We start from the raw sequence: 14,319 nt of genomic DNA on the forward strand, positions 1-14,319 counted from the left end.
ATGGTTGAATTTAAAATGTCTGACCTTGGTATGATGCATTACTTCGTTGGCATAGAAGTAGTACAATCAGCTAATGGGATCTTTATTTCTCAAAAGAAGTATGTGCAAGATATTTTGGACAGGTTTCAGATAAAGGATTGCAATCCTGTAAGCACTCCAACTGAGTTTGGTTTGAAGCTAAACAAAGATTATGAAGGGAAGAAGGTGGACAGCACACTTTACGAGCAAATTGTTGGCAGTTTGATGTATTTAACTGCAACAAGACCAGACATAATGTATTCTGTGAGTTTGATAAGTAGATATATGGAGAATCCAATAGAAATGCATTTGTTAGCTGCCAAGAGAATCCTTCGTTATTTGCAAGGAACTAGAGATTTTGGGCTGTTCTACAAGAAGGCTGAAAAGTTAGAGTTGTTCGGGTTTACTGATAGTGATTATGCAGGAGACCAAGATGATAGAAGGAGCACTTCGGGCTATGTTTTTATGTTGGGCACAAGGGCTGTTTCATGGTCTTCTAAGAAGCAACCAATTGTCACCTTGTCAACTACAGAAGCTGAATTTATTGCTGCAACCGCTTGTGCTTGTCAAGCTATCTGGTTGAAAAGAATTCTTGAAGAGCTACAATTCAAGCAAGTTGAAGCTCTACAATTTTTTGTGACAAAAACTCAGCAATCAAACTCTCCAAGAATCCTGTGTTACACAGAAGAAGCAAACATATCGATGTGAACTATTATTTTTTAAGAGATCTCAGCAATGATGGAACAATCAAACTGGTTTATTGTCGAAGAGAAGACCAAGTTGCAGATATACAAACCAAGCCTCTCAAGCTGGCTACATTTGTGAAGTTGCGTGGTCTACTTGGAGTTTGTTCACGTGCTGCTGTAAAGGACTTTGGAGAGGGTTGATTTTCTTTTAAACTGATTTCTGTAGATTTCAGTTTAAGGGAGGGTGTTAAGATTTAAATGTTTTATTTCATATTTATTAATATTTATTGGAAGCTCTAGTCATTGGTAGGAGTTGTGGTTAGTGCTAGCATGTGATCCTATTTTATAGGAGTTGTAGTTAGTGCTAGCATGTGATCTTATAGGAGTTATGGGAGTTGTGGTTAGTGGTAGCATGTGATCCTATTTTATAGGAGTTGTGGTTAGTGCTAGCATGTGATCCTACTTTATAGGAGTTGTAGTTAGTGCTAGCATGTGATCTTATAGGAGTTATAGTAGTTGTGGTTAGTGGTAGCATGTGATCCTAATTTATAGGACTTTGTGGTTAGTACTAGGATGAAGTGTTCTGATGTAAAGCCTATTTATAGGCCTTTTTCGTATCAATTTGAAAATATAAAAGCTTTACCATTTTAACTTGTCTCTTTTGTTTTACTCTTACCTTTGTATCACAAACTACCTAAGGAAGCTCATCTAGACCAGAGCTTTCCAAACTATATGGCCTTCTCAAATTACCTTCCCAATCCATGAGGCCCCTTGAATTCCTGGGTCTGCATTTGTTTTGAAGTAGATTTTCTTAAATATGGTTGATCTCTTATTTCATCATTTGTTATGCAAAGTGTTTTTTTTTTTTTTTTATAACCCCAAAACTCCAGTCACCATTGCGCCACTTTAAACACTATGATGCGACACCAAATCCAAGGGAGTGAAAGCCGCCCATCCATTGACGTTTGTTAAGCAAAGTTATCACAATGAGTTATCCGTTTTGCTCGAGAGACCCATTTGCCGAGGGCGATTAATTAGTCTGTTAAGGAGGCTAACTAGGCTATAAGTGAGTACTTAGGGATGTTAGTCCTTTGTCCATATTACTTTGATCCAGTTGACAGGAACATTTTTTCAATTCTAATGGCTTCTCATGTCGAATGAAGTGTAAAGTCGCCAAATGATTATGCATGTCTTCCTCGGATTGGTTTGTGCAGAAGGTGGAAAGAGAGAAGGCATTTGATGAAGGGGTAAAGCATGCATTCTTGCATTGAGAATGAAAGTGAGAAAGAAAATTGATGTAGGGAAAACCATAGAAAATTTAATTGAATTACAAAATTAAATTTTTTTTTTTTTAAACAAAATAAGAATTTGAGGAACTATAATTATATAAAACGAAAAACATAATGTATTACCATTGCATGGATAGTATAGTATAATATAAATAAAATAGCGTGTACTATATATTGTAATTTAGTATATCTTATGAAATTATATTGTACTATCCAAAAAACTTAATAAAAAATCATTTAAACTTAATAAAAGAAATATTTTTCATTTATTTATGAAATTTAATGCATTTAACATATAGTGAATATAATGATATTTGAAACTTCAACACAATTCTAGCAATATTGTTATTCTTTGATTCATACCATTGTGAACTTCCTACCAAATTAGACGGGAGTAAAATTAAAATAAAAAGGTATTACAATATTTTTATTTTATTAACTCCATTACTCCTTCAATAGTCTAGGATGTAAGTTACTTTTAAAAGTTTAAGCCGATGTTTATAATGGATGGTATAGTTTAGGAGATGTAAGCAATAAAAATTAAATTTCACACATCGTTAATATTTTATTTTTTTCTAATTTTTTATCATATTAACAAAATTACATTTTAAGTATATGAAAAATAAACTCTACATATCATTGACCTTTAATATTTTATAGTTATCTAACATATTACAACAAATATTCAATTTTAAGCACAATCTAATGATATAAAGAAAAATATATTAAATAATAAATTTATTTATTATTTTTTTTCTTTTTCCTTCGTTCAAATAAAATCTTTATCCAAACAGAACACCAACCAATTTTTTAAAATTTTAAAAATTCGAAGGCCAAAGCCCCAGACAATGTTTGCAAAATAAAGAGAATCAAAGGTAATGGGGGTAAATGATAATTAAACATTATAGCCCAAACATGGAAATATTAGAGAATGAAAGAAAAGTGTGATAAAATTTACTTTTTAACGTTTGATTATTTAAAAACAAGGAAACAATAGAATAAAAAGCACTAACTTCCCTTGAGATTTGACAAAAAAGACAATGACCCCTTAGGTTTCAAAAATTCTAAAAACCTCCCCTAAAGTTTTAAGATTGACCTCCCCTGAGATTTGTCAAAAAGATACAAATCTTTTCCTATATTTCATAAAAATATATATTTTTTTTTTTAAGAGATGTTTGTTTCTTTTTGACAAATTTAAAGAGAGACCTATGATATTTTTAAAACCTCTGGTAAGGTCTATAATATTTTTAAAACCTCAAGAAAAGTCTTATCTTTTTGTCAAATCTCGGGAGAGGTGAATATCTTTTGCCCAATAATAAAATTTAATTTTATACTTTATTGACTTTAAATTTTTCTAAACTTTTAATTATATTTGAACAAATTTTTATTCATGAGTATTTGACATAGAGGGAATACTACATAAAATGAACCTTTTTTTTTCTTTTTTTTTCACCTCACTATCTAGCCAACAGCAGCCACTGTTAATCGAAAACCCAAGCTATCAAGCTTGGCCATCCCAACACTTGGGGTTAAAACGCCTATTGAATCAGCTTTCACAAGGACAATAATCATGACATCGATTTACAATCTTACATATCCCTTGTGCAAGGTTCCTCTTTATGGTGGCTCTTCACATCCTGCACGCACAGAAGAGCTGGTTATTCAAACTTGGACATGCTGGGGAATGGGAACAAAAAAAATGAAATTACAAATCATTACATGATCCACACTACAAGGAGTCATACATCAAAAACTGAGCACAATTAGATGATTAAACGTGTAGATCTATTTGGTCATTTCGGGCGCAGACTGGACATCTCACCAGAAGATTTGATTTGAGAGTGGAGCCGTGGCCTGTGGAGACGCAACAACACGAGCTTGAGACCAAAGCTAGAATGCAGGGGCTTCCCATTCTGTTCCCTTAGCAGCATACTCTCTCAGCACAAGATCCACCTCTTCGACCAACCCAAGTCGTCGAAACCATCTGGCCAGTATTTCTGAAGCTTCTTTACTGACCAAAATACCATCTCTTTCCAAACCTACCAGAAAGTCTAATGCCATGTTAAGCTTGTTCTCTTTCTCGTATACAGCCAACATCAGGGCTATGCATTTATCGTTAGGTCTAAGACCAGCCCTTCTCATATTCTTGAAAGCAATATGTGCCTCTTGACTTTGACCTGCTACTCTATAAGCATTTATGAGGAGGGCACACAGCTTAGCATTGGGAGATATACCAGCAAATTGAATTGCATCAAAAACTCTCTGAGCTCCCTTGGCATCACCAATCATGGAGTATGCTCTTAACAGCGCTTTGTAAACTTCTCTTCCAGCATAGATTTCTTGTGCTTCCATTTCTCTGAGCATACTCTCTCCTCGGTCAGGTAATCCAGCTCTAATGTAGGCCATAATAATAGAGCCATATGATCTTCTATCCAACGGCTGACCAAGCAGCTTCATCTCTTCAAATGTTTCTTCAGCCAGCTTAAGATTGCCAGCCTTACTGTACATGTGAACCAGAGTAGTTAAAATAACCTGATCACAGGTGACGCCTCTTCTCTTCATAGCTAATAGGGTGTTTTCGGCATCTTGCAGTCGATTTTGTCTTCCATAAGAATCAATTAGCTTTGTGTAGTCACGAACATTAGCTTCAAAAGATTCTTCCAGGAGGGCAACTTCCGCCACCTAAAAATGCAGAACCAGATTTCAATATGTTTTCTTAACAATTTGAATACTTCATTACCCACTACAGAAATATAGATGTGAAACAGAATCCTTCATAGAGCTCAAGGCCTAGATGATAACTAGAAAACAAAACTAGATGACCACAAAGATCTGCAGTGATCCAAATTTTCTTTTTCTTTTTTTCTTACGGACACCATTATATTGGAAAATATTCTTCTCCTGTAAATCATGTTCGTATGTTTTCTTTCTGAACGTTGTTCAGTTACTCGTATCTTTTGCATGTTGTCACCAGCTCCGACTTTACATTGTTCAATAGAGGCTTTAGAATCTAGAGGCGTTAAGATAAGTATTATTGCAATAAACCATATGAAATGCAATTTTATCATTTCTAGAGGAATGACAGAAAAAATAAATAAATAAAGAAACTTGATGATTAAGAAATTCCTAAAAGAAATAGATTTTGTGCCTCGGATTGATCACGCAAGGAAAAACCAAGATGTTGTGCGTGCACTTACAAGTGGATTGATTGATTGAGAAGCACACCTAGTGAGCTAGGTGATCAGCAAATCCATCAAAATTTTAAAAGGTAAAGATGGGCTATATTATGTGGTCAAAAATTGTTGGGCAACTAAGAAACAAAAAGTGAGTATACCTCAAAAATCAGGCAATATAACTTTAGGGTTGTTTGGTTCACAAAATTTCTACTCTTAGAAACAAAACCATCACAATATAAGGATTTGAAAAGACTTACAAAAAATATGTGCTGTCATCCTAAAGCAAATGACAATGCAAAAATTTTTATGAATTCACATGGAATAGACACTGACGACTATTCCCAAATTTCACCATAAGAATATCTACTTATATCCTAGTTTATGTTGAATCACAAGCTTTTGCATGAGTGACTTTTTTTTCTAAATTATTATGTGTACATGATTTTTATTACATTTCCATTTTATTCCAAGGAAAAGCAAATGTACCCAAAAAGAAAAAGTAAGAAATAACACATCAATGGTGACTCCAGAATAACAATTCTCCAAGAAGAAGAATGAGAAGAAGATTTGAACACTTGCAATGTAGATTTGTGACCGTAAGTGATTCGAGGGAAAAGTGTAGACATGGAATAACTTCAATGGAGGAACTAAGCAGTAGTGGACCCACATATTGACAGTGGGGAAAGGTGCCCCACTGAAATTTTGAAAATAAAAAGCATTTTTTGGTAAATTAAGGGGTTGGCTCCAATGAAAAATATACCTAGCCCCCACTCTCAAAGGCAACAAATATGAAAGACCCACAACTTTTAAGTAAATTAAACAAAATAGGGAAAAACGAAATTAGAATCTTCAAACCCCAAGACACTACTAAATTTTTATTGCTGCCCCTCACCCCACTTTCCCGGAGACAACAAGAAGCCGTCAGCCCCTCAAATTTCTCAAATTTCAGGCCATCAGGCAGCAGCCTGCAGCCAGCAGCAACATGCCAGGGAGCGGGCTGCAGCAGCAGGTGCTAACCCAGAGCAGCAGCAAGCTGGAAAGCGCGTTTGACGCCATCCTAAACTGAAATCCTAGCGAACATTCCAAATTTTCAAATTATCATCCTAATCAAAGAACAAAACTCGAATGGCTTATTTGAAAATCCTTGTCAACTGTTGAAGTATAAATTTTCGACAATCAAACTTTGGAAATTCTCTATGTTACTTTAATCCAAATGAATTCAGCAGTTGACCATAAAATCAAAAGATGCAGTCAATATTGTTATAGGTCTGATTCTAGAGAACAAGGGGGTGGGACTCTTTTGTTACTAATGCTTTTTCAAATTGGAGGATAGAGTGCAAGTTCACATTGAAGGTCCTAACAATTCACATAATCAAGCTTGGAGAAAATGTCAAGCTTTAATGAATCAAAAGCAACATATGAAGTTGCCATTTCAAACCGAACATATCAACCCAAACAAGAACACAGGATTCACTTAACTGAAATTTGTTGCTTTCTTTTATGTCAACAACTAGCATTCCAGATTCATTATGAATTTGAGAATTCAAGTAATTAAGGAAACTTTCTTGAACTTTTAATTTTTGCTTATCACAATGGGGAGCCTTGGTGTAACAGTAGAATTGTCTTCAATGTGACCTGGAGGTCATAGGTTGGAGGCGTGGAAATAGCCTCTTGCAAAAATGCACGGTAAGGCTGCTTATTATAGACCCATCATGGTCCATCCCTTCCCCAAATGCCACATATGCAGGAGCTTTATGCACCGGGCTGCCCTTTTTTTTTATCACAAAGGAACATTGATGAAGTGCTGAAAATTGTTCAAGAAAATCTCCAACAATATTGTTAGTGATAACATTTGCCCCATTTTATTTAAGACTTCGGAGATGAATTATTTGTAGTTTTAATTGATGAAGCCAATGATAAATGCTAGAAAAATAGGGAGGGATGTATCATTGAATGGTTTCTAAGCCTCGTTCATGCTTTAGATATAATTGCTCTGTCACTTGAAAGAATCATGTAACCTTCCAAAAACTTCCAACACCCAACTCTTGCTCAAGAAGGAGAAAACATGGCATATTTAGGTGAAGATCATGTACAGGAACAAACTTTAAAAGATTTTTCCTCTCACACAGCTCAGATGGTACAAATGTTTCAATCCTCACAAAAAAAATTGTTCTCTATCCTCCACAAGACTACAAAGTTGATTAATCAAGATGTGATCACCATTAACCAAATCCTCCCTATATCAACTCCCACCATCCATCCAAAGGCAATTCGGCACTTCCTCCAATTAACTTCACCCAAAGTGGAAACAAGGATGCTGCCTCACTCCTATTGAATTTGGAGACAATGACATTACCATGGCTCAAGGAGCCCCCCTTTATTAACACCCCCCCCCCCCCTTTTTTTCTCCCACCCACAATGGTTTCCCAAATGCCTATCCTAAATAGATCATCCCTACCACATCCTCTATCCCCACCGTACTCCCACAAAGCCAACCTACTTGATTCATCTCAAATACAACAAAAACAGCAAACCAAGCCTTAAATCCCACTAAGTGTGGTTGGCTATATAAATCATTTTCCACCAATTTACATATGATCATAGGCAATTTCCTCTAACAAATTTAGGGCTATTAAATCCTTACTATCTCATTCCAAGTTATTCTACATTTTTACCCTTTCTACTGCCCTTTACAATAATTAGCTCACTCCTCCTCACTAGTACACTATTACATTGCACATGCCCAAACCATCTAAGACACCCCTCTATTATCTTATCTTCAACAAAAACTACGCTTAGCTCATCGCAAATATATTCATTCCTTAATTTGTCTTTTAATGTTATACCACACATCCAACTTAGCATTTTCACCTTGGCAAAATTTACTTTTTGGATATGTTGATTCTTAATTGCCCAACATTTTGATCCATATAACAAAATTGGTTTTACAACTGTCCTATAGAACTTCCTTTTTAATTTTAAGAGTATTCTACAATCACATAGCACATCGGAAGCACTTCTTCACTTTACCCAAATTGCTTTAACTCTAGTATTACATCTTCTTCAATCTCACACATGTGCCTCCGACTCCTACAACCACCCACTTCATTCTTGACATTATTAAAAAGGAGTTTGACAAATCCTTCAACAAAAGCAAAAAAAATCCCTTCAGTGTAGATTGGATTTCAAATTTCCCTACACAACCCAAGTTGCCATTAAATCTAACCCCAAAGACTATGTAAGTCTAAGTTTGAACTCTTCAATGAAAGACTAACAATGCTAAGGAGCATCTTATGAAGTTCAAGCAGATAAGAAGCTCAAGCAGATATTTGAATTGCTAGATGATGAGCTAAAACTCAAATATTTCTTTAAACCATTTATGGAGAAGACATATACTTGCTATGTCAATCTCAAATTTGAGTCTATGGAATCGTGGACACATATGTGCCACCTTTCTTGTGAAAATTTCTTTCAAAATTAGGAAAAACCGATGCTATTGGATGTGGGAAAAGAACATCAAAGATCGAAAGAGGACCTTATGCATTATGTTGAACACTTCAGACAACAAATTCTAGACATCCAAGATCATATTAAGGAAAATGAGTTGGTCAAAGCCCACATCTATTGGACGTTAATTGAATACAAATTCAATCTAGAAAATCTAGCCCACCGTCATTTGCCACGTCGGCAAAAGGAGCAACATTTCTATTTAGAAACATAAGAATGACAACTTTTATTTTGAGAGAAGTGCAAGTGTCAATTCCATCTAAGGGGAGAATTCCTAGTTCAATAAGGGGCCAAAAAATAATAGTATGAATGATGGACCCAACCCTCTCCCTTTTCCCCATGTTATGAACAAGGTGAATTTTCTCCTTGATGATGGATTAAGGATATAGTTGTTCATCTTCCCAAATTCCAATGATGGGAAAACAAATCAAATCCAAAATACTGCCATTTTTATTAAGTAGTCAAACACCAACAAAAGATTGTAGAATTCTACTAATAATCTTTGAAGGAAAATATCGTATAAAGAACTTCTAAACAGAATGTTGTGGAATTCTATTTAAGGAGGTTGATCCTTTCTTTGGGAAAAACCTCCACCAATTCATTCTTTAGTGAAAGGAATGTTTCTTTTAGTAGGGTGAGGAAAAAAAAAAGGCTTTTTGACAAAATCAAGAACATCCTCACCATGAAAGGAATGTTTCTTTTAGTAGGGTGAGGGGGGAAAAAAAACTTTTTGACAAAATCAAGAACATCCTCACCGTGAAAGGAATGTTTCTTTTAGTAGGGTGAGGGAAAAAACAAAGGCTTTTTGACAAGATCAAGAACATCCTCACCTCCCCAATCACCATGACAATGCTGGTTAAAGATATTCCTACAAGACTTTGTCTAACCTCTACCAATAATTTTTTAGGCACTTCGTTTGCATGAGAATTGGACAAGAACATCCAATCTATTATTCGAGTCCATCTCTACATAGAAGTAAATTTAATTAACTATTGAGATACATTGCTTTGCACTTTTCATTGCCACTCGGAAGCTTTGCCACCACATCCTTACCCACAAGTTGTTGCTAACTACTAAGTTCAATCCAGTATCTTCTCACCCTAGCTCTATTCACAAGAATATTTAAGTGATTATTATTGATCATGTAAGATGGCATTACCGTCATCCCCCAAGGCAATCAAGACTCAAGCTCTTTAAGATCTTCTCGCTCAATTTTCCTCTCAGTACTATTAAGGCATACATGCCATTATTACTAGTGATCAAGTTCCACAATAAAAATATCATCTATTGGCAGTAATCAAGTTGTAAGGTTTATAATTTGATAGCTCTTCAACATCCTTGGGAGGTTTTGAGATAGTACAATACCCTAATGTCTAGAGTCTCCCTAAGTTAAGGTCAAGAACTAATCTCCCTGATCTTGGGTCAAGAAACCCAATCCGTAGAGCCAACTTGAGAACCCACATCACTGGTCCTAGGTCGAGGATCAACCTCACTGACATGCATGATCTAAACTTTGATGGCTCTTTAACATCCATAGAAGGAGGTGTCGATGTTAGCAGGATAGACAACAAACTTACCATAAATTGTTCTACATTTATTTAGGAAACAAATCTGTGAAACCTACCATAAATTGTTGTATAGTTATTTATGAAACAGATCTGTAAATATCTTTCCGGAATTAGGGATCAATGCTTAATGTTAGAAGATGCCGTAATTAGGATGCTTAATGTTAGGAGATGCTGTAATTAGGAGATATTGTAATTAAGGGATATATTGTAATTAGGGAAAACGACTTCTATATAAGAAAAGGCCCACTCGATTGAGGGTCATCGAGCAAATCTGACATGGTATCAGAGCCACTCTCTTAATCAACCTTGTATTTAGTCCAATTTTCGTGGTTTTAAAATCTGGTTTTATGGTTTCTTGGGTGCGGGTTCTGGTTTGCAGTTTTTTGGTGAATTTTGAGAGATTCTAGTTATGGCTAACAACTCCAACACAGAAGTCTTTCAAACTCGGTTTGCAGGGAAGAATTATGCTGCCAGGGAGTTTCAGTTTCAACTTTTTGTCATGGGAAAGGAGTTGTGGGGTCATGTTGAAGGGAGTGATCCAGCACCTACCGATCCTACGAATTTGGTTCAATGGAAGGTGAAAGATGCTCGCGTGATAACTTGGATTCTTGGGTCTGTTGATCCACTGCTTATTCTCAATTTAAGGCCTTACAAGACGGCTAAATCGATGTGGGAGTACTTGAAAAAGGTCTATCATCAAGATCATTCCGCCCGGCAATTTCAGTTGGAAACTGATCTTGCTGCCTATTCCCAAGGTACACTCTCTGTTCAGGAATATTTCTGTGGTTTTCAGAATCTTTGGGCTGAGTTTTTCGACATTGTATAAGCCAATGTGTCAGCCAAGTCTCTCTCTGCTATTCAATCAGTCCATGAAACTAGCAAAAGAGACCAGTTTTTAATGAAACTAAGGCCAGAATTCAAGTCTATTTGCTCTAACCTGATGCACAGGTTCCTTCACCATTTCTTGACGTATTGGAGCACTTCTTCGAGAGGAACAACGTCTTCTTACTCAATCTTCGCTTCCGCAAGAGAATGTCGTCACATATGCTGCTCAGGGCAAGGGGAGGGGTCGAGACATGCGTACGGTTCAGTGCTACAGTTGCAAAGATTATAGGCATATTGCTGCCCAATGTGCTAAAATGTTCTGCAGCTACTGTAAATAGAAGGGGCACATAATCAAAGAATGCCCAACACGTCCTCAAAACCGACCCATGAATGCTTATCATGCTACTGCTACTGACAGATTATAGTTTACATGTATAGGGCTAGAATCATGCTGGAACTTATTTGCTTCCCATGTATAGCATTCTTGTAAAGTCTATATAATATACAGAACTCAAGGCCAAACCATTCGGCCATTCACACAATACTTGAACATGGTATCAGAGCCAGCCGACTGCTAATTTTTTTCCCCCTCGAATTTTTTTTCTGGTCTTCTTGGTTTCGGAGGTGTCTCTCATTTCTGTGGCTATCGTGCATCTATTCTCTTCTAGAATTTTTTGGTTCTCAATTTTCGGTATTTCTGTAACTGAGTGGCTGTTGGAACAGCTTTCTGTTGCTGTTCTGGTGCTTCTCTGTCCTTGTGATTCTCAGCACAGCAGGTTTCTTGGTTCACAATTTATTTTTAGTGTAGGAAGGTCGATCGGAACAGCTTTCTGTTGCTGTTTCTGGTACTTCTCTGTCCTTGTGATTCTTGGCACAGCAAGTTTCTAGTTCAAGATTTATTTTTTAGTGCAGGCAGGTTGATCTTGGTTTTCTTTGTACCTGCGTTGATTTATTTTTGGGCTTCTCGATTTTCTGGTAGTATTTTTCTTTCCGCACAATCTGTTTTTTTGGGCTTCTCAATTTTCTCCTTTATTTAACATGGACTCCACACTTGTTTGTGTCAAGTTTATGGGCAACAATTATTCTACGTGGGCTTTTCAATTTGAACTTTTCCTTAAGGGATAAGATCTTTGGGGTCATTTTGATGGCATGGATTGTGCACCCAATCCTGATAAATCCAAGGATTCAGCGACTTGTCCTTCATGGGTTGTGCTTGATGCTTGGATTATGCCTTGGCTTCTTGGCTCGGTTGAGCCACATATTGTCCCCAACTTGTGGCCTTATCACACCGCTCAATCCATGTGGACTTACTTAAAAACAGTATATCATCAAGATAACGGTGCCCGTCGTTTTCAGTTAGAGCATGCGATTGCCATGTTTCAACATGACAATCGCTCCATCCAAGACTATTATTCGGCGTTTCTAACTCTTTGGAACGAATATTCTGATCTAGTTACCGCGGATGTTCCTATTGCCTCTCTTTCCATTATTCAATGTCTTCATGAGACTAGTCCTCGTGACTAGTTTCTTATGAAACTCCACCCCAAGTATGAATTTGTTCGCTCTTCTCTGCCAAATCGCTCTCATGTTCCTTCCCTTGATGTTTGTTTTGGTGAGTTACTTCGTGAAGAACAATGGCTTAGTACTCAAGTTACTCTGGCACAATCTCATGGTAGTTCAAGGTCCGTCCCTGTGACTTATACTACTCAACTACGAGAACCGCCTGCGCATTCTAGCACCTTGCAATGTTTTTGCTGCAAAGAATTTGGGCATATCACTACTAATTATTCCAAGAAATACTGCTCTTATTGCAAGAAGGGTCACATTATCAAAGACTGTCATATCCGCCCGCATAATCGTCAGGCCCAGGCATTTCAGACTTCTGTTATTGTACCCCCCACAGTGACTTTTGCGGCCCCTGACACTTCTTCAGGTGACTCCTCTATTCTTGCACCTCCTATAGCGAATTACTACACACCTGAAATGGTGCAATAGATGCTAATTTTGGCATTATCAGCAATGAGGCTCCAAGGTAACAATTCTACAAAACTCTGGTACGTGGACTCGGGTGCCTCTAATCACATGACGAATAATCCCACTACTCTATGTCATGTTCGGCCCTACACTGGTCAATCTGCTATTCAGACTGCCAATGGCAATTCTTTGCCAATAGTTGTTGTTGAAGATGCCTCTTCTAAGTTCACTTATGTGTTCTTGCTCCTCAACTTTGCACGAATCTTATTTATGTTGGTCAATTAGTTGATAACAATTGTGCTATTAATTTTTCTGGTGATGGTTGTGTTGTGCAGGACCAAGGGAACCAATTGCGAAGGGACCTAAAGTAGGCTTGTTTCCACTACTTTTTCCTATTCCAGCACTTTCTCCAGTTTCTTCTATCAAGTCTTTTGCTTGTAATAATGTTTCAAATCTTAGCATGGTGTGCCATTTTCATTTAGGTCATCCCAATACTCAGATCTTATCTCATGTATTGAAATCTGGTTTACTTGGTAATAAAGAACGTTCTCCTTTATCTCTTGAGTGTGCTTCTTGCAAATATGGTAACAACAAAACTCTTCCCTTCCCTTTGCATGGTAGTCGAGCTTCTCAGTGCTTTGATCTTATCCATAGTGATGTTTGGGGACCTTTCCCGGTTAGTTCACATGAAAAATTTAAATACTAGATGACTTTCATTGATGATCATAGCATATTTACTTAGGTCTACTTTCTTCGCTCTAAATCTGAGATTTTTTGTACTTTCACTGAGTTTTAGCGTATGTAGACAATTAATTTTCTACTTCTATTAAGACATTACGCATAGATTCCAGTGGTGAATATTTGTCTACTGAGTTTCAGGTATTTTTGGCTTCTAAAGGTATTATTCATCAACGTTTATGTCCCGCTACTCCCCAGCATAATAGAGTAGCCAAATGCAAAAATCGTTATCTCCTAGATGTGGTACGTACTCTCTTGCTAGAATCCTCTATTCCATCCATGTTCTGGGTTGAAGCTCTGAAAACTGCTAATTACTTGATTAATCGTTTACCTTCTCAAGTCCTACTCATGGAGTCTCCCTATTTCCATTTATTTGCTGACTAGTTATGATAACCTTCATACCTTTGGTTGTGTATATTTTGTTTATTTACCTCCTCATGAGCAACATAAATTACCTGCTCAATTTGTTCGATGTGCATTCTTGGGATATGATGTGTGTCAAAAGGGATCTGTTTGCAATGATCCTACATTATCGTAC

The 14,319-nt window shown here is 36.7% G+C and overlaps 2 protein-coding genes across 6 annotated transcripts in view; one reads left to right on the top strand and one right to left on the bottom strand.

Annotated features, from left to right (window-relative positions):
- LOC131166744 (secreted RxLR effector protein 161-like) lies at positions 1-726 on the top strand. The gene has a single exon (XM_058125317.1). It carries the CDS (start codon positions 1-3, stop codon positions 724-726), a length of 726 nt encoding a protein of 241 aa, XP_057981300.1.
- Positions 727-3,327: 2,601 nt separating this feature from the next.
- The window catches only part of LOC131166926 (pentatricopeptide repeat-containing protein At1g01970), a 33,397-nt gene continuing 22,405 nt past the window's right edge, over positions 3,328-14,319 (bottom strand). For 4 of the 5 annotated variants that reach the window (XR_009139905.1, XR_009139907.1, XR_009139906.1 and 1 more), the window contains 2 exons: positions 3,816-4,675; positions 3,328-3,630 (listed from right to left, as the gene is read on the bottom strand). Coding sequence is in view for 1 of the 5 variants with exons in the window: in XM_058125575.1 (XP_057981558.1) it covers positions 3,884-4,675 (792 nt within the window). In the remaining 4 variants the exon portion in view is untranslated. Of the gene's footprint in view, positions 4,676-14,319 lie in introns of all 5 variants that reach the window. The other variant, XM_058125575.1, reaches the window with a different exon arrangement.

Source organism: Malania oleifera, chromosome 10 (assembly GCF_029873635.1).
Source record: "Malania oleifera isolate guangnan ecotype guangnan chromosome 10, ASM2987363v1, whole genome shotgun sequence".
NCBI lineage: Eukaryota > Viridiplantae > Streptophyta > Magnoliopsida > Santalales > Ximeniaceae > Malania > Malania oleifera.

What these genes read in the sequence shown, in the direction of transcription:
- LOC131166744 (XM_058125317.1), top strand. Translation starts at nt 1, where the DNA reads ATGGTTGAATTTAAAATGTCTGACCTTGGTATGATGCATTACTTCGTT.